Here is a 20,608-nt window from a genome sequence, read left to right as displayed (position 1 = left end):
AGCAGTGAACGAGTGAGCGATTTCGGACACCGGGAACGTCGGCAGATGTTGGTCACTTTGATTTCCGCTGTACGTTTTACTTCCGTCCTACGATGTCTCGCACAGGTCTCAACAAATCTCGTTTACGGCCATCGCTTTGACATATGGACTGATATATTACAGAGCATATTTCAAACACTCATAACTTGCTATAGCAGTGACAAAATAGCAGTCAGAAATGCGTTCCTATATTTAATAAAATGAGATAAATAGAATTTTGATAATAAAAAATTTGCCTTCAGTTCTCCTTTAATACGAAATGCCACAAATTTGCGCAGTTATCGGCTGCTCCAACAATTCTGCTAAGGCTGGAGTCAGATTGTTTAGATTACCCACTGTTAAAATGCGAGAAAGACCCCAAATGGAAGATCTAACCTGTAGACGACAGAGACAGTGGCTTGCAAATCTGAACGGATCGGACATAAAAGAGATCAGCTACAAATATATATATATATATATATATATATATATATATGGTCGCCTCACAGCAAGAAGGTTCCGGGTTCAAACCCAGCGGCCGGCGAGGGCCTTTCTGTGTGGAGTTTGCATGTTCTCCCCGTGTCTGCATGGGTTTCCTCCGGGTGCTCCGGTTTCCCCCACGGTCCAAAGACATGCAGTTAGGTTGATGTGGGGCGGCCTTGGGCTGAAGTGCCCTTGAGCAAGGTACCGAACCCCTGACTGCTCCCCGGGTGCTGTAGTGTGGCTGCCCACTGCTCTGTGTGCGTGTGTTCACTGCTTCAGATGGGTTAAATGCAGAGAGGAATTTCACTGTGCTTGAAGTGTGCATGTGATGAATAAAGGTTTCTTCTTTCTTCTAAATGTAGGTAGTTGAGCTCGGTAAAACATTACCTTAGAAGACGTCAATAATTAGGTTGTGGGGTTTTTTTTTTTTGGTTTGTGTTTTGTATAACATTTGCCCACATCAGGAACCTACTAGATCCTCACAGTAAACTTGCGCTAAACTTTTGTATGCTTTCATCTACTTCCCAGTGATGAAGCTCGGTAATTCACGATGTCTGTGTAATTCACACTCGGCCACACCCGTACATCGTCTTCATACGCTACAACATTGCTGTACGGATCCACTCTTGAACATTCTTTTATCTTTTCCCTGTATCTGACCTCAATTCGTGATACCTCATCTCATTATCTGTAGCCGCTTTATCCTGTTCTACAGGGTCGCAGGCAAGCTGGAGCCTATCCCAGCTGACTACGGGCGAAAGGCGGGGTACACCCTGGACAAGTCGCCAGGTCATCACAGGGCTGACACATAGACACAGACAACCATTCACACTCACATTCACACCTACGCTCAATTTAGAGTCACCAGTTAACCTAACCTGCATGTCTTTGGACTGTGGGGGAAACCGGAGCACCCAGAGGAAACCCACGCGGACACGGGGAGAACATGCAAACTCCGCACAGAAAGGCCCTCGCCGGCCACAGGGCTCGAACCCGGACCTTCTTGCTGTGAGGCGACAGCACTAACCACTACACCACCGTGCCGCCCCCAATTCGTGATATATTTGCGAAAAATTACAGTTCGCCAATGCACACTCCTCGGTCGCCCTGGATGCTATCCCATAAAGATGGCGGACACAGCAAAATCGGAGAGCAGCACGGCAGATTCGTGACGTAAGTGCAAACGGTCTGTTCTAGATAAAGAAACAGGTGAACAAGTGCAAACAGTGCAAATGCATTTACTCTATAATCGCCATGTTAGCACAAAAGCGAAAGTGTTTCTCTGCTTAATTCATTTTTTCCCTACGTGGGCATGACTGCAGACTACATGTCTAATCACTTAAAAAGTACTGGAGCAACATTTCACAACATTAAAACAGCAAAAAAACAACAACAACAACAAAAAAAAAATCTGCTAGTGAAAAAAAAGGTCACATTTTTGATGCACACAAAAGCACTACACACAACACCGACTCACACACGTACAAAACGCAAAACAATAGGCACTTCACACAATACAACAGCACAATAATCAGTCACGGAACAGAGGTACATACGGCTGAATGACAACAGCTTCTCTGTGCTACTGTGCTACATCTATGCTGAGTTCATGTCTGTCACTCAGAAATAATGCTGATCTAGTGTACGCGCACACACTCATCCAAAGATATCCACATGCGTATACACACACACACACACACGTTACAGCGCTATCAGGTGGGAGAGGTGGCTTTATGGTTGACACACATAGTGGTTGGAACACCATGGTTCATAACACACACTGACTCTGTTGGTTGTCTGCTTCGGCTCACTCGCTGGGCTTCTAAAAAACACATAAAGAAGAGAAAACAACAACGACAAACAACAAGGAAAAATCATATTAATACACCAAACAAGCACAACGGGGGGAAAAAAGAAGACAGATGGAGGGGAACGGGGAGCGAACCGTGCAAGCGGACGCAGCAAGCAGGACATACCGAGCCAGTGAAATGGGCACTGGTGAAAATGCGCTTTGCCAAAGACTCATGGGAAATGTCATGAGTTTTTTTTAACCATGCACTGCACCATGCTTGGCCAAAAAGAAAGCAACATTCACTACACCGGCAGCATACATAGACATATCTCATGGTAAGGAAGTCCGTTACGTCTCAACATGCTGTGTGAGCTGAACATTTAGACGGGACGTCACGCGGTTTCTCTCGCATGCTCAGGAAATGCTGAGAGTCATGCTAGTGTGTGAAGCAGGGCAAAGTCATCACCGCTCCTGCTTTCTCTCTCTCTTGTTACACCCCCTAAAGGTCACATCCTCTTTGACCTTGCTGACCTCTCATGGGGTCCAATGACGCATCTCTCGCACCTCTACTCCATCTACATCTACAGCTTTCCAGATTTTACTATTACTATCACCACCAGAGACTGAGCACTTCAATGCAGGACAGAGGTGAAAGGTCAAAGAGAAGCCATTGTCATGGAGGTGCAGGGTTTGTTGCCAGGCAACGAGAGTGATGTGTGTGTTCTGTCAAATAAAAACAGAGTCCATACATGGATTCAATACAAAATTTATTTCATGCAATGTTTTTATTTACAGTGTCATTCGCATAGGGTACTTATTATTTTGCATAAAAGTGCATGCATTTACCTTTCCCCAAATAACTCCAAAAGTACATACATATTTAGTTTTTTGTTTGTTTGTTTGTTTGTTTGTTTGTTTTTCTGTACAAGATGCACATATTCTTACATGATACATTATATAGATTTGATTTGCTACAGAGAACAACAAATAGTACTCCAAACACCGCACTGTGAACCTGAATTTATGAAAATAAAATAAAAAGAAAAAGAAATGCCAAACTCAGAAATGCATTCTAATTTCCTTGGAGTAAAGTGAAATAAATCTGCTCTGTTAAGAAAAGTCAAAATGACGGTTATCAAAGTTAAAGTGCATTATTTCACTATTTGCATTTTAGTCTTTTTCAAGAAGAAAAATTGGATGGTCAAAACCGACCACTGCTACTATTAGAAAGATGGCGTGTGCTCAAACGCACACAAAGCTCACGGTTTGGGGAAAGGCAAAAAAAAATAATAATAATAATAATAAAAATAAAGGTCAGCAAAGAAAAGGTCCTGATTGCTACATGTCATTTATATCATCGTAAAATGATAACACACTGTATCTGCATTAGATTTGTAAAGAAGCTCTGGATGTTAAATGTAAAGCAAAATATTTTCCTTACATGATTTGATTAGACTTACATTTGTTTTCTCAGTTTCCCATGCAAGGCATGCAATGCAAATGAGTTTTCTTCAGTCATAGATTTATGATGGTGATGTGTGCATCACTAAAATCATGATTGGTTAGTGTTACGAACTATTTCTATTCCATAGTTATTTTCTGAATGATTGATGAAACGCTATGTGAAAAAGCCATTGTCTTTTCTTTTTTCGTTCTTTTCCCTTTTTTGTTCAAAATGGTGTCCGATAGCACCTGATGAAAAACCACAGCGTTATAAACAGTGAGAAGGGGAAGGGAGGTTGGGGAATGAGGGGATTAGAAGATAGAGAAAGGGAAAGCATGATAGTGCAGGGCCTGGAGAGAGGACAGGAGATAAGACGTGATGAGAGGAAGAAGAGAAAACAAAAGAAGAGGAAGACTACTACTATTACTACTACTACTACTACTACTACAGAAGACAGTATGGAAAATCACACGATGTCAGTAGATGTTTGAGAGAACAGAACCAATGCTGTGAGAAAACCAGAAGAGTGACGATAAAGACAGAAAAAGAAGAAGAAAAAGAAGAAGATGTGAATGCTTGGAAAGTGATACTGAAGAACTGAAGGCTGATGAGAGACGGATGGTACACAGTGTGGGCGGGCGTCTCAGCGCAGCGCTGCAGAGCGGAGCCTCTGATTGGTTAGTTTGCTTGTCCATGCTACAGGATGGATGGGATGGGGGAGTGGGCCTGCTGCATGAGACAGGGCGGGCTGCAGGGGAGGGCCGACACTGAGGCCACGCCTCCAGACATGCTGCTATGGCTCCATGGCTTTTCATAACCTTCATTTGAAGAGAGAAAGGGCTTTCAGTACACCAAAGTGCAGTCTCAAACTCCAGACATGTGTGAGTGTGTTCATGATCATATTCATGACTAAGAGCATATTAAGCAATTGGGGTGCATTAGTGTGTTAGACCCGTCATGTCGTTATGCTCATGGTGAACCAGTTGACAGTGACCATTCACCAAGTCAACGGCGTCATCCTCCATGCGTGTTATGCGTTATGCATTAGACTGTCTACTGCATGCACGGGGTGGTATCACAGTGCTAACCATAACGACACAGCTTTAAAGAGACACCAAAGAACACAGCCAGACACATCAGCTTGATGAAACTCCATGCCAACTTATCAGGCTAGAAAAGTTCAGCATGAAAAATCAGAGCACGATAGTCCTCTAGTACTCTATGTGCCATTTTGCTTAGGTTTCGGATGTGCTTTGAAAGTCAAAATCACAGTTGTTCTGTGTGCTGTTGTGTGGATTTTACTGGAATGTTCAAGCTTCTGTCTGCCCCAATTAGATCCGAACATCAGAGCTGACTGTGTTTCACAGTGAAAACAATCTCACCTTGGCAGCAAATGAGGTACGATATAATTGCAGTCATCCTGCTCAAGCAAAAGGAAGCCGTCTGAGTCAGCTTTCGGTCACAGCGTTGGAGTTATGTGACTCTCCAGAATGAAATAACACACTCATAATTGAAACATCATTACCTTACCTTAGAGTATTGCTGGTTTGGTTGTGCAGTGAGTTACTTGATATCATCTTTGAGGCTAAGAGCTAAAATCCCTATCATATTACAGGGTTTAAGTGACACAAATACGATGTTTTGCCTAAATGTCACAAAATCAGATATTTTTCCAAAAGAAAAAAAAACAAACATATTTTTCCAGCTACAGTGGTGCTTGAAAGTTTGTGAACCCTTTCGACTTTTCTATATTTCTGCATAAATATGACCTAAAACATCATCAGATTGTCACACAAGTCCTAAAAGTAGATAAAGAGAACCCAGTTCAACAAATGAGACAAAAAATATTATACTTGGTCATTTATTTATTGAGGAAAATGATCCAATATTACATATCTGTGAGTGGCAAAAGTATGTGAACCTTTGCTTTCAGTATCTGGTGTGACCCCCTTGTGCAGCAATAACTGCAACTAAACGTTTCCGGTAACTGTTGATCAGTCCCGCACACCAGCTTGGAGGAATTTTAGCCCATTCCTCCGGACAGAACAGCTTCAATTCTGGGATGTTGGTGGGTTTCCTCACATGAACTGCCCGCTTCAGGTCCTTCTACAGCATTTCGATTGGATTAAGGTCAGGACTTTGACTTGGCCATTCCACAACATTAACTTTATTCTTCTTTAACCATTATTTGGTAGAACGACTTGTGTGCTTAGGGTCATTGTCTTGCTGCATGACCCACCTTTTCTTGAGATTCAGTTCATGGACAGATGTCCTGACATTTTCCTTTAGAATTTGCTGGTATAATTTAGAATTCATTGTTCCATCAATGATGGCAAGCCGTCCTGGTCCAGATGCAGCAAAACAAGCCAAAACCATGATACTACCACCACCATGTTTCACAGATGGGATAAGGTTCTTATGCTGGAATGCAGTGTTTTCCTTTCTCCAAACATAACGCTTCTCATTTAAAGCAAAAAATTCTATTTTGGTCTCATCCGTCCACAAAACATTTTTCCAATAGCCTTCTGGCTTGTCAACGTGATCTTTAGCAAACTGCAGACGAGCAGCAATGTTCTTTTTGGAGAGCAGTGGCTTTCTCCTTGCAACCCTGCCATGCACACCATTGTTGTTCAGTGTTCTCCTGATGGTGGACTCATGAACATTAACATTAGCCAATGTGAGAGAGGCCTTCAGTTGCTTAGAAGTTACCCTGGGGTCCTTTGTGACCTCGCCGACTATTGCATGCCTTGCTCTTGGAGTGATCTTTGTTGGTCGACCACTCCTGGGGAGGGTAACAATGGTCTTGAATTTCCTCCATTTGTACACAGTCTGTCTGACTGTGGATTGGTGGAGTCCAAACTCTTTAGAGATGGTTTTGTAACCTTTTCCAGCCTGATGAGCATCAACAACCCTTTTTCTGAGGTCCTCAGAAATCTCCTTTGTTCGTGCCATGATACACTTCCACAAATATGTGTTGTGAAGATCAGACTTTGATAGATCCCTGTTCTTGAAATAAAACAGGGTGCCCACTCACACCTGATTGTCATCCCATTGATTGAAAACACCTGACTCTAATTTCACCTTCAAATGAACTGCTAATCCTAGAGGTTCACATACTTTTACCACTCACAGATATGTAATATTGGATCATTTTCCTCAATAAATAAATGACCAAGTATAATAGTTTTGTCTCATTTGTTTAACTGGGTTCTCTTTATCTACTTTAAGGACTTGTGTGAAAAATCTGATGATGTTTTAGGTCATATTTATGCAGAAATATAGAAAATTCGAAAGAGTTCACAACCTTTCAAGCACCACTGTAGATATAAGCCTGGCCTCCTATCACTGGTGTGTTCCTGTCTTGCACCCAGTGTTCCAGGGACAGACTCTGAATTTATTTCACCGCAATGCTAATCAGGATAAAGCAGTTACTAAGGATAGATGAAAAGATTTGAGCCGCTTTTCCCAAACAAATCCAAATCCTACGTATGTGCCATGAAATCAAAATGAGAACTTTTTACAACACCGAGATCTAACTACATTAATGGAAAAAAAAACAGGCTATTTACGGATGAACCATCAAAGCAGGAAGATTGGATTTGAGCAAAACATCGGAAATGAGCAACAAGCCTATAATGTGGCTATAGTGAGCCTCGCACTGGCTGTGTTCTTGTCATGTGACCACATGCCTCATACCCGATGCTGGACCTCTCTGAGGTTCACCATCATCAATCTCACCTGCCATAGTAAATCATCTCCATGCATGACTTATTACCAGGCAAGAATGTCTATTAAGGTCCTGATAATTAATTTGTATTCGTTTTATATAATCATAATATTACCAAGCAGTCTGTTGCTGATTTTGAATCATATTGAAACTGAGGACCTGCATGTTTGCTTGAGACAGTAATAGAAGTAGTTTAACAATATCAACTCTAGTAGTTCATAACAGTAAATTGTAATATGTGCCATGCCTTTTCCATGACACCAACATGTTAGTCAGTGAAGAGAAATACAAATGTGTCAATAGTATAGGTTATTTCTGTTACTATGACAACTCATGGGCCTACTGTCACACTCTGAGCAAGGTCTGAAGGGCCGAGGCATAGACTGCATTGTGAGACTACTAGCTAGTTAATCTATCTGCAGTGAAAAAGCCATCTTGATTGACAGCTGCTCCATTTCACAATAAGCACCTTGCTTGCGCTTCCTAATCTCGGCACGGTCAACAGGGACTGACGGGTTACGTACCCTTCCTGACTCTTGCCCCTATGTGATTGCCCCGATCTGCAGAGGTGAGCAGGAAACAGGGTCTCTCACGGTCTACAGGGCTGAAAACTTCCTCAGGTGATACAGCCTGGTCGATGTGGGGACAGTCTTCGTTGGCCAGGGCTGCTTTAGATGGTTCTCCATTCACTTTAAAATCTGCAATTACAAACAGGGACAGAGAGGACACTTCCAGGTCGAACATCTAATAGCATTCGGTAAGTTACAGCTTACAGGCAACATCAAAAGAAACACAAGGTCAAATCAAGGTTAATATCAACTCTATTACACTCATTATCCTTTGTACATTTCTTTCAATTAAAGCTGACAGTCTGTACGTTAACCTTGTATTCATTGCTTCATTTCAAATCCGGTCTGTTATACCACTTCTCAACTAACAGGGAATGGGTTCTTGAACTAGTTCTGTTCAGGAGTCTTTGAATCTTGGTGCCAGGTAACAAACCATTCCTCGTTTCAATCAGTTTTGAGTGGAACCGTTCTAATCAAGGATCCGTCATTGCACAACAGAAGTAAACAGTAGTAGCGAAATGGCAGCGCGCACTGGTTATCTATGAGCTTTTGTTCTGTTATTGCAGATATTTGGTTTTGTTCCTTTTTTTTCTGAACATGTATACTTTTCTACTGCGTTATCCATTACTGTGCTCCGCTTCCTCTCCAAACTAATGACACGCCCACTGATATCATCACGGCATGCTCTGGAAAAGCCAGTTCCAGCTGGGAACCAAATTTTCAGGTTATGAACCAATTTATTTTTGGTTGAAATGCTCCGAACGGTTCAAAATTTGGGGTGCGAACAAGAACGGAACCTGTTTCCTGTTGGTGGAAAAGGGGTGTTACAGAACTTGTTCTATTCTGCTCCAAAGGTCTGAGAACACATTGAAAACCTGGGATTTTTTTTTTCAGTTAGAAAAAGAGTTAGTTTCAAATACTTAAAACAAAGAAAGTAAATGTTCAGTATCTTGGAGATTTAATATTGATGATTCTACACTATTTCTAGATCCCTGTTTTTAAATGTAAGTAAATGTGTGATATTGACCAGATTAACTGCTTTGTACTGAAGGTGAGATTTTCCTCATGTCTAATTTCTTCTATTGAAGCATGTGTTCACGCTGATGGATTTGATTTAAAATGGATCATAAGGTTTTGCACAAATTTGTGGAGTCCATGCCAGCTCGAGTGCACACTGTCATTAAAGCAAAAAGGGCACGTAACAAATACGAAGAAGCTCTGAATTTCTTGTAAATATTTCAAAGATTCTCCTTTTCACCCAAGTTGTTGTCAGTGATATAATTTATAATGAAAATTGTTCTATTAAATCAGAAAGGAATGCAAAATAAAAGCATTTTCACTTGTGCTCTCAGACTTTTGGACCCCATTATATATTGGTTCTGTATACCTACTGTATATAATCCTGACCCGAAGAACCTATATAACAAGCATATTCTATTAGGGCTGAGCAGGGGTGCTGCTAGAAATTTTGGCCCCTATAAAAGAATATAATACACCCACCCCCCCACCCCAAAAAAAGGCCCTTAGTTTATCCAGTAGCATTAACATTAGCATGTTAGGTTATTAGGTTAATAGCCACTGAAGGAAGGTCAGTGAATAAGGCTACATCCACACGACAACGGCAACAAGATTTTTTTTTTTTAAATATCACGTCCACATGGGCAACGGATCAGTAAAATATCAGGTTCATATGGCAACGCAACGCTTGCTGAAAACGATGCAATACACATGCCACACCTCTACGTGCGCAGTAAGACGGTCCCATCGGAGACACCAGAACAATAGAAGAAGTAGACGCATGCGCATAAACCCCTTCTTCTGTAGCATCAGCCACATAAAGTTTTGATTATTAGTCAGTAGCGTAAAATAGTATCTATTGTCTAAGACACTTATTTATATTTCATATTAAAACGTCTATGTAAATTAATACATAGAAAGCCTGGCCAGGCGCTGAACGTTCTTCTGCCTTCACTTTAAGAGAAATTCAGGGCGAGCATGAGCCTAGGTTCTTCCCTGTCACTGTCACACGCGCACACCTTCTCACTCCCTGTCCTATGGCTATAGTCCCTTTAAATCACATGCTTGTTTTTTGAATGGAGACGCGGAAAGAGGAATGAACGGGGGTAGATGGAGAGAGAGGAATGAACGGGGGTAGATGGAACCCGGTACGCCAACATTCTGAGATCCTCAGATATGGTCCGGAATAAATTGAATGCTACACGTTGATGGATTACTTTGTTCTTCTACGCCCTTTTTGAGGAATGTATTGTCGGACTTAAACCAACATCTGAAGAGTTGAGATCGCTCCTTTTTTTCCCCTATTTTTGCTGGTGGGATTGTCATGTGGTTGTGACGTCATCGTAAACAAATCCGTTCTACTCATCCAGACGACTTCGCAACGGCTCCGTTGCCAGATTTTTCCACTCTGGAACCCGTTCTCAAAAGATTTCGTTTTGGGGCACCCAAAACGCCGGTGCCGTGTGGACGCCAGGCCGAAACGATAAACAATTTTATCAGATTCACCTGAATCCGTTGCCGTGTGGACAGGGCCTAAATGTACAGGCTACCTTTCTTTGGAAAAAACAAAAACTGGCTAATTAACTGTCAGCCTTCTCTCTCTCTCTCTCTCTCTCTCTCTCAGCTTTCTGCTGCCTCTCTTTACATTTTTGGTAACCTGGGTTCTTCATGATGGTGTCAATCTACTGATGGTTCACCATCAATTCTGCTTGTACCGTGCACAGCTGACATTAGTGCTGGATTGGAAAGCAGCAAACCTAACACGGTGTCACGCTCTGGCTCCGCCTATGCAAGACTGTACCATGTAATGAATAGGGAGACGGATGAAATATAAAGACTATCTATTCTAATAATTTTGCAGAAAATGGAAAACCAAACCAGAAGGTTGTTGTATTTGCTCAATAGAAGAGACAAAATTATTAAAAATATTTTTATTAAATGAACTTATATGGGGCAATAATATTAATATTGTCCTCTGAGGGCCCTCTGTCAATGCTGGGCCCTTAGAATCGTCTTAACTTCCCCCCTAACGGCGCCCCTGGGGCTGAGGCTGAATTTAAAATTCACTGTAATCAGAGATCTGCAACAGTTTGGCCTCTAAGATGTCAAAAACTCATATATCATGAATATGATAGCCAAGACATAGATGATCATAGCAACTACAAAACTCATGACAGAGGCACCATTTTCTCAGTATGATGTAACAGACCTGGGGAGTTACATGCAGTGCCATACGGTATACACTCGTGCGTTCATGCTTGCAGAATGACAGAAGAGATTGGCGTATTATAACTGAATGAATATCAGTCCTTTATAAATCCACTGAATGAATATCTCAGTGAAAAATTTGATCATAATTTGATCATAAAAGCTTTATCGTATGAGATTAAACAAACACAAGAAAGTGACTGGTTTCCTTCAACGTCTTTAACTAACCATTTTAACCCACTTTCTATGAGGACAGTGTAAATATTTAATCCTGCACAAGGCTGTATTATGCGCTAAAATATACCTTTAAATAATATAAAGAGTTCATATACTGTAGGCCCAGGTTCCTCTGATGTTATTCAGCTGATGTTATGTCTAGATTCGGGGTGAGTGATGTGGCAAAAATATAATATCACGATTCTGAAACACATTTCCACTATACCCAATATGCATGATGATATAGAGGTTTGGTTACAAATTGCTAGAAGAAAAAAACAACAACAACCCTGTTCAATAATTTATTTAAGTTTTGAAAAATATATATTTATTTTATTTTCTATATTTAAAAATATTCATCATTGTAAAGGAAAAAATAACTAGAAATTTGTAAAAAAAAAAAAAAAACTCCAATTTTAAAGAATTAAGTAATTTTTATATCAAATCAGCTGCTTCTAGTTCGTTTTGTAATTATTTTTTTAAATGTAAAAAAAATTAAACAAAAAAATTATGACACCCTGATATCTGCGATACCTCAGATAATCATATTGTGTCATAATTTATCATGATATTGATCCTATCATATCACCCAGCCCTAGTCAAGACAAATAAAGTTGTTCAGTAGAGTCTGAAATATTCTCACATGCAAAACTTTTCCAACAATATCATTACTAAGTTCCATTATAATAAATTTATTGTTAATGACAATCATGTATTGTTAGGACTTGGACTATCTGGGCCTCTAGAGGCCGCTATTATTTCCTTTTGTTGTCATGTTTGTTTTGACTGCTAGAGGCCACTATTGTTTCTGTGTGTTGTGTTTTGACAGCCATGTGCCTTTTGTTTTTCCATGTGCCTTGTGCCCCGCCTAGTCCTCATTATTGTCACCTGTGTTCTATTTAGTTTTGTGTATAAATACTTCCTCAGTTTGGTCCCTAGTCATGGAGTCTTTGTGCTGTGATGGTTATCATTAGCAACCTCTGTTCCGTGTTCCTTGCCTATGTCTTTGTGGTTTTTTGTACTTTGCTTTCTTGTGGACTTTTTGGACTTTGCCTTTACCGTTTTGGATCTTCTGAGTGTTTGGTTTTTTGCCCCTTCTTTTTGATTTTTGGCTTTTGTTTTGGCTTTGAACTTTTGGATTTTTATTTTTATTTTTTGCCCGTGTATCTTCTGAGCGTTTGGATTATACTTTTGTTTTTTGCCTTGGATTTTGAACATTGTAAATAAACTGTTTTTTCTACTCTACTTTCGCCTCACTCCTCTGCACTTGAGTCATTCCCCTGGTGGCCTAGTGGGGATTTGCTGGATTACTACACCAGCGACCCGGGTTCGATTCCCAGCAAAACCCTAACATGTATGTAATGCAATGGCCAGGTGCTTGGTTGTTGTTGTTTTTTAATTGTTATTCATTCACTTATTGCTTGGTAAACTCACTGGTTGTTGTGAATCAGGAATGTTATTGGATGTCCTACCTTGGTATCTAATCTCAGAGACTTCTTCCTGGGCCAGAGGGCAGGTATCACTGTGAGTGCTGGGTCTTGGCGAGTTAATGACTGACTTACAGTAGTTGGGGGACCCCAGCTGGGGTGCCCGTGGGATATGCTTGTTCTTTTTTTTTGGCAGTTTTTGTTTAGCCATTGCCAAAGAATAATACATGCCGAAGTTGTTGACAATCACAGGCACAGGCATGGCAATGGTCAGCACACCAGCCAGAGCACAAAGCGCCCCCACCAACATGCCTGATGTCGTCTGAGGAAACATGTCACCATAGCCAAGCGTCGTCATGGTGACCACAGCCCACCAGAAACCAATGGGGATGTTCTTGAAATGTGTGTGTTCACTAGCACGGGGATCGTTAGGATTGGCTCCGATACGTTCCGCATAGTAAATCATGGTGGCAAATATAAGGACACCAAGGGCCAGGAAGATGATGAGGAGGATGAATTCATTGGTGCTGGCACGAAGTGTGTGTCCCAGCACCCGCAGACCAACAAAGTGCCGCGTCAGTTTGAAGATACGCAGAATCCGGACAAAGCGCACGACGCGCAGGAACCCAAGAACGTCTTTTGCAGCTTTGGAGGACAGGCCACTCAGTCCTACTTCCAGGTAGAAAGGCAGGATGGCCACAAAATCAATGATGTTAAGGGCATTTCTTATGAATTTGAATTTGTCAGGACAGAAAGTGATTCGTATTAAAAACTCAAAGGTGAACCAGATCACACAGACCCCTTCGATGTATGTGAGCTGCACCATGGTCTTGGGCTCTGGGTAAACATGCACCACGGTTTCATTGTCCACTATTTCAATCTCCGTGCGGTTGATGATGGGGTTAAAGGCCTCGTGAGTCTCCAGACAAAATGTAGTGATGGACACCAGGATAAAGAACAGAGATGCAAAAGCCACCCACTGTGAGGAAAAAAAGAGAAGAAAGAAGTTACCAAAGCAAGCAAATGTGTGTGTGTGTGTGTGTGTGTGTGTGTGTGTAAAGGAGTTAGAGTTCTGAATGAATATCTTTGGAATCAATTACATCATATTTGATACATCACTTCCTGTTGTATTGCACTACACCATACAGCTAACTATATGTGTGTACAGGTTATCAGCTGCATGTTGAATACTTGCATTCTCATTCAAATCCACTTCATACTCGGCGAACTGCGAAGAGGACTATGGAGTAAAAGGACAAAATGCACCATCGTAACATACTAATTGCCACTAAACAGCCGCTTCAGCAGAATTTGAAGGAGTTCAGAAGGATAATGTTGCTGCTTCAGTTTCTCTCTGAGTCACGCAATACTGCTGTGTCAACAGGAGTGTGTCACTTAAGCCGTTCTCCTTCTACTGCTGCTGCTGCTGAAGCTCAAGGTCACCACCCAAGCCCAAGGATAGTGGAGAAAGGGGTGCCAGCCCAGCTCTCAGGGCTAATTTTATCTGTAAGCCCCTCTCACTGGGGAGAGCAGGCCACCTAAGGCAAGGTCAGCAAGGGCACATTGATTCATCCTGGAGGATGGAGAATCAGCCCTGTGGGGCTTTCACCTCATCTTACACTGAAACATGAGAGGAGTTCAGGTATTGGATGGATGTCGTTTTTTGTCAAGGACATAGAAATAGGTGGTGGACAACTGATTAGAAGCAAGGCAGTTTATGATTAACGAGAACAAAATGCTTTGGCCTGAATACAATGAATAATGGATGATACTTCATACTGGACCTCAGTTCTGAAGAAGTTTGCAGACATCAAAATATCAAAGATGCCAAAGTCGTCATTATATGTCAGTCATCACACTTTAAAAGTTGAAAACAAATTTTTCTATTTTTATTTGGATTGGGCTCACAAACATTATTGAAGAAAATGCTTCAGCTCTATGTTCTATATGCTAATGGTCATGAAAAGATAATTTTATTGGCAGTGAGAATGGGTTTAGTTCATTTAAAACAGACTAACTAAAAATGCATGAAGGACAATTTCTAGCAAATTTGATACATAGGCTTTTGATAAATAGCCATGTGAGGAGCCCTACGTATTTAATGACTGCCAACAACATGAGCAATTTATGTGGTATTATCCATCCATCCATTATCTGTAACCGCTTATCCTATGCAGGTTCACGGGCAAGCTGGAGCCTATCCCAGCTGACTACGGGTGAAAGGCGGGGTACACCCTGGACAAGTCGCCAGATCTTCGCAGGGCTGACACATAGACACAAACAACCATTCACACTCTCATTCACACCTACGGTCAATTTAGAGTCACCAGTTAGCCTAACCTGCATGTCTTTGGACTGTGGGGGAAACCGGAGTACACGGAGGAAACCCACGCAAACACGGGGAGAACATGCAAACTCCACACAGAAAGGCCCTCATCGGCCACTGAGCTCAAACCCAGAACCTTCTTGCTGTGAGGCGACAGCGCTAACCACTACACCACCGTGCCGCCCTTATGTGTTATTGTTTTCAATATCGGTTTCATGGAAATTTGGTCAAAACAAGTTTTCAGTGTATATGTTTCTGTTCTAATTGCTTAATTTGATATCTAGAGTTTTCAGTATTGCTTGTATTGATCATTTTGCCTGAATAAAAATATCCATATCACAAAAGTATTTCTTTGTAAAGTATTATGAAATGTTTACACTATCATTATTATTCAGCTTTACCAAAGCTCACCTAAAATAAAAAAACAAAAAAAAAAAACCCCTCTCAATTTAGCATCACATGTCATAGTATAGGCGGCACGGTGGTGTAGTGGTTAGCGCTGTCGCCTCACAGCAAGAAGGTCCGGGTTCAAGCCCCGTGGCCGGCGAGGGCCTTTATGTGCGGAGTTTGCATGTTCTCCCCGTGTCCGCGTGGGTTTCCTCCAGGTGCTCCGGTTTCCCCCACAGTCCAAAGACATGCAGGTTAGGTTAACTGGTGACACTAAATTGACCGTAGGTGTGAATGTGAGTGTGAATGGTTGTCTGTGTCTATGTGTCAGCCCTGTGATGACCTGGCGACTTGTCCAGGGTGTACCCCGCCTTTCGCCCGTAGTCAGCTGGAATAGGCTCCAGCTTGCCTGCGACCCTGTAGAACAGGATAAAGCGGCTAGAGATAATGAGATGAGATGAGATGCCATAGTATAGTCATATAGCCTGTTTAATTAACATCTTTAGTAATGGCTTTATACAGGAACACACCCTGTATGGGATGCTGGTTCATCACAGGGTATCACATTCATTCACACCCAGAGGCAATTTAGCAAAACCAATCCACCTACTGGCATGTTTTTGTGAGGTAGAAGGAAACCAGAGAATATAGTGGAAACCCATGTGGACACACAGAGAGCATGAGAGAACTCTGCACAGACAGTAACCTGAGCTCAAGGTCAAACCCTATAGGTTTAAAGCAGTGACACTCGCCCATCCAATACTTTGTATAGCACCATGCTCAAAGAAAGGAATATGCAGTCAGTCAGATTTAAGAGAAAATATTATGTTTTGTTTGCATAAAAATATTTCATTCCTAGGGTAGGCAATTTATTTAGAAGCATTTTTAGTTGTATTTCATAAAATATAACTCTTTACATCCTGACAGCAACGAATAAATCAAATGCTCTGACAATAAAAAGAATCACAGGGCTGTAAAAAAGCCTGTCCAGTCATTTCATTTGGTCCGAATGAAATGATTGGGTGACCCACTTACCTGCCTACCTGCAGGCACTCATTGCGTGTAACCGGAATCTTCCACAAGGCTAGGCAGCCATATTGAAGACGTATTGCTAAAGCTAGCCAGCTAGTTGACAGCTGTGAGTATTAAATATAGCCATGTTCGTTGTTTACATTCATTATGATAATGTTATGTGTTTTCATACATGTGAATGAGACATGAGGTTGTTGTTGGATATGACAATGATAAGCTACGCTCCTCCACCCAGTGCCCTCTCTCATGGACTTGTCCTTCAGCAGTAGTCAGGCAGTGCGCGTTCATGTGTTTTGGAGGAGTGACTTTGCAGGGAGGGCTGAATGGAGGAGGTGAGATTTTTTTTAGTTAAATACTTTCAAAAACTAGATTACTCTTGCTGGTTTCTGCAACCCTACCTACCCTAGCTTTAAACAAGTATCGAATCTACTAGTTTGACTTACAATGATCAGCCATAACATTAAAACCACTGACCGGTGAAGTGAATAACATTGATTATCCCATTAGATTAGATTAGATTAGATTAGATTAGATTAGATTAGATTAGATTAGATTAGATTAGATTAGATTAGATTAGATTCACTTTATTCATCCCACATTGGGGAAATTCACGTGTTACAGTAGCAAGAAAATGTCATACAGATAACAAATAAAACTGAAATAAAAATTCGACAAACGAAAGATTAAATACAGAGGGCACCTGTCAGTGGGTGGGATATATTAGGCAGCAAGAGAATAAACAGTTCTTGAAGTTGATGTGTTGGAAGCGGGAAAAATGGGCAAGCGTAAGGATCTGAGTGTCTTTGACAAGGGCCAAATTGTGATGGCTATATGGCTGGGTCTGAGCATCTCCAAAATGGCACATCTTGGAGGGTGTTCCCGGTATGCAGTGGTTAGTACCTCCCAAAAGTGCTCCAAGGAAGGATAATCGGTGAACCGGTGACAGGGTCATAGGTGTCGAAGGCTCATTAATTGGCACAGGGAACGAAGGCTAGCCCATATGGTCCAATCCTACATGCTGACACCTTTCTGTTTCAGCCAGCATTCAATTTTTCAGCAGTTTGCGCTACAGGAGCTCTTCTGTGGGATTGGACCATATGGGCTAGCCTTTGTCCTCCATGCCAACCAATGAGCCTTCGACACCCATGACCCTGTCACCGGTTCACCAGTTGTCCTTCCTTGGAGCACTTTTGGTAGGTACTAACCACTGCATACTGGTAACACCCTACAAGACGTGCCATTTTGGAGATGCTCAGACCCAGTCATATAGCCATCACAATTTGGCCCTTGTCAAAGACACTCAGATCCTTATGCTTGCCCATTTTTCCCGCTTCCAACACATCAACTTCAAGAACTGTTTCTTCTCTTACTGCCTAATATATCCCACCCCTTGACAGGTGCCATTGTAATGAGATAATCAATGATATTCACTGCACCTCTCAGTGGTCATAATGGCATGGCTGATTGGTGTATGTAGCATGAGTGTGATCAGTTTATGTAGAATTAACGTGATCCTATTACGTTTTAAAATCTCACAAGGATGTTGACGCTGACTGGAAGAAATGACTATCGTACTAAATGAACTTGGTTAGACTGTGTGTGGTGTGATAGTGCAGTGAGTGAGTAATGCTGCTGCTTCATAGTGTTAAGGTCCTGGGCTCAATCCTGAGCTTGGCTGACTGTGTGGAGTTCACTTTTATTCCAGGGCTTTGAAAATATATGATCATATCATGTTGGCTGTACAAAAACAAACTGTGTAAATGTAAATCATTTCATTCACATGGAACCAATGCACACATTTGAATTAAGTAAAATCAATTATTTTTTAAGTGTACTTTATCCATCCCATCCATCCAGTATCTGTAGCCGCTTATCCTGTTCTACAGGGCCGCAGGCAAGCTGGAGCCTATCCCAGCTGACTATGGGCGAGAGGCGGGGTACACCCTGGACAAGTCGCCAGGTTATCGTGTAATGCTAGCCGCACACTACGCCGATCCACGCGGTACCGAACCGACCCATTTCAGAGCCGGCTCCCGACAGGGCACGCACATATCCCCAACTAACTCAGGACTGTTGACGAGTGCAGTCGCGATTGAAGCGACACCAAACGAGATTATGCGAACTAATAAGAAAATACTGTTCATAAATAATATAGTTGTGTGAGTTTTGCCATTATTGAGCACAGCAGTGTTCTGGTTAATTGTTGTTGGAGACACCTTTGGACGCTGAGAGAACTGCAGGTCTGCCGCTTTGACCCTTCGTGGTCACCGTACTCCCAGCCAGAAGAAAGTTATCCTGGCTTGGACGCTGCAGTCACGCTGATTGAGAGTGCTGTTCTGTTAAATATTTTTTTTTTGTCTAAGGAAATAAACTGCTGTCCAAGAACTCCTGTCTCTGTGCTGCTTGAGATCCGTTACAATCACAGGGCTGACACATAGACACAGACAACCATTCACACTCACACCTACGGTCAATTTAGAGTCACCAGTTAACCTAACCTGCATGTCTTTGGACTGTGGGGGAAACCCATGTGGACACGGGGAGAACATGCAAACTCCACACAGAAAGGCTCTCGCTGGCCACAAGGCTCGAACCCAGGACCTTCTTGCTGTGAGGCGACAGCGCTAACCACTACACCACCGTGCCGCCCTAAGTGTACTTTATAATGTTTTTTTGTTTGTTTCTTTGTTGTTGTTTTCAGAAAAGCAAGCTAAACTGTGCAATCAGTCAATTTTATTAGATTGTAATTGGCAGCAAAATGGCAGGTGTTAGCTATTGATTTAATTATATATTAACATTTAATGGGTTATCCAAGGGCTGGATTACCTTACAAACATTTACACAGCCATTCTCCTGAATGCTATCCACTTTGATAGTCTTTCCACAGCATATTGTATCTCACTAAGTCTGTTTGTCTCTCCACAGGAGCTTTATATCTGGGTCACGCAGTACTTAGTCAAACAGACGAAATTCCCTGGATGTGCTTTGCTGGCCATTTTTTGGGGAGGAAATAAAACCCAGCCACTGAAAAACCCCACTGAAACACACACAAGTACACAAGTAGGACCTTTTCATTTATCATTAGGATCACCTTCCTCTGTGCACTGGGGCGGTAAGCCTGCATTTGCTCTGAGTCTGACTTGTGTGGCTTTGCATGGTGGCACTGTGCTTTCAGCAGTGGAACCAAATAGCCAGAGAGAAAACTGCATTAGATTTTTAAAAGGGGAGGGGGGAATAGAGTGCAAAATCAGGAAGAATGAGGAAGGGGAAATGAGGAACGTGTATACTGAAGGACAAGGGAGATGATGGGTTTTGCATGAAGTGAGAGAGAAAGGCAGAGGAGCAATCTGCTGGAGGAAAGGGCTCAAAGGAATGCATGTCATCTAATATGTCAAAGCAGGAGGAGTTTGTAAAAATGAAAGACGGAAAGGAGAATTATGCTATCTTTGGAATTCAATGAAGAAAACAGCAAGGTATGAATGAGAAAGCAGAGAGACCAGAATTAATGAGGGAATGACAGAGGAAAACAGGGAAACATTTCCAAGAAAGAGAAATGGAGAACGTTACAGAGATGGCATACAAACTTAGGGTAAATCACTTTTCCGCACATACAGTACATACTGATGTCCACATTGTAGACGGTCCATAAAAACACTTTTGATATGGGGCGGCACGGTGGTGTACTGGTTAGCACTGTTGCCTCACAGCAAGAAGGTTCTGGGTTTGAGCCCATTGGCTGACGGGGGCCTTTCTGTGCGGAGTTTGCATGTTCTCCCTGTGCCTGCGTAGGTTTCCTCCGGGTGCTCTGGTTTCCCCCACAGTCCAAAGACATGCAGTTAGGTTAGGTGGATGGCCTTGGGCTGAAGTGCCCTTGAGCAAGGCACCGAACCCCCAACTGCTCCCTGGGCACTATAGTATCGCTACCCACTGCACTGGGTATGTGTGTGTGCTCATTGCTCACT

At 42.0% G+C, this 20,608-nt stretch overlaps 2 protein-coding genes across 3 annotated transcripts in view; one reads left to right on the top strand and one right to left on the bottom strand.

The window, feature by feature from the left end:
* Window positions 1-20,608, top strand: part of LOC132881718 (2-oxoadipate dehydrogenase complex component E1-like) — a 207,781-nt gene that overhangs the window by 85,330 nt on the left and 101,843 nt on the right. The window lies entirely within an intron of this gene.
* Window positions 2,214-20,608, bottom strand: part of kcnc1b (potassium voltage-gated channel, Shaw-related subfamily, member 1b) — a 33,603-nt gene continuing 15,208 nt past the window's right edge. The window contains exons 2-4 of one of the 2 annotated variants that reach the window (XM_060914516.1): window positions 12,947-13,880; window positions 7,989-8,162; window positions 2,214-2,323 (exon numbers count right to left, since the gene is read on the bottom strand). In XM_060914516.1, the coding sequence (XP_060770499.1) occupies window positions 2,214-2,323; window positions 7,989-8,162; window positions 12,947-13,880 (1,218 nt within the window). Of the gene's footprint in view, window positions 2,324-3,094; window positions 4,556-7,988; window positions 8,163-12,946; window positions 13,881-20,608 lie in introns of those variants that run through there. The other variant, XM_060914515.1, reaches the window with a different exon arrangement.

Source organism: Neoarius graeffei, chromosome 2, assembly GCF_027579695.1.
Source record: "Neoarius graeffei isolate fNeoGra1 chromosome 2, fNeoGra1.pri, whole genome shotgun sequence".
Taxonomy (NCBI): Eukaryota; Metazoa; Chordata; class Actinopteri; order Siluriformes; family Ariidae; genus Neoarius; species Neoarius graeffei.
The sequence above is the reverse complement of the archived record's forward strand: the minus strand, read 5'-3'. Positions and strand labels throughout refer to the sequence as shown.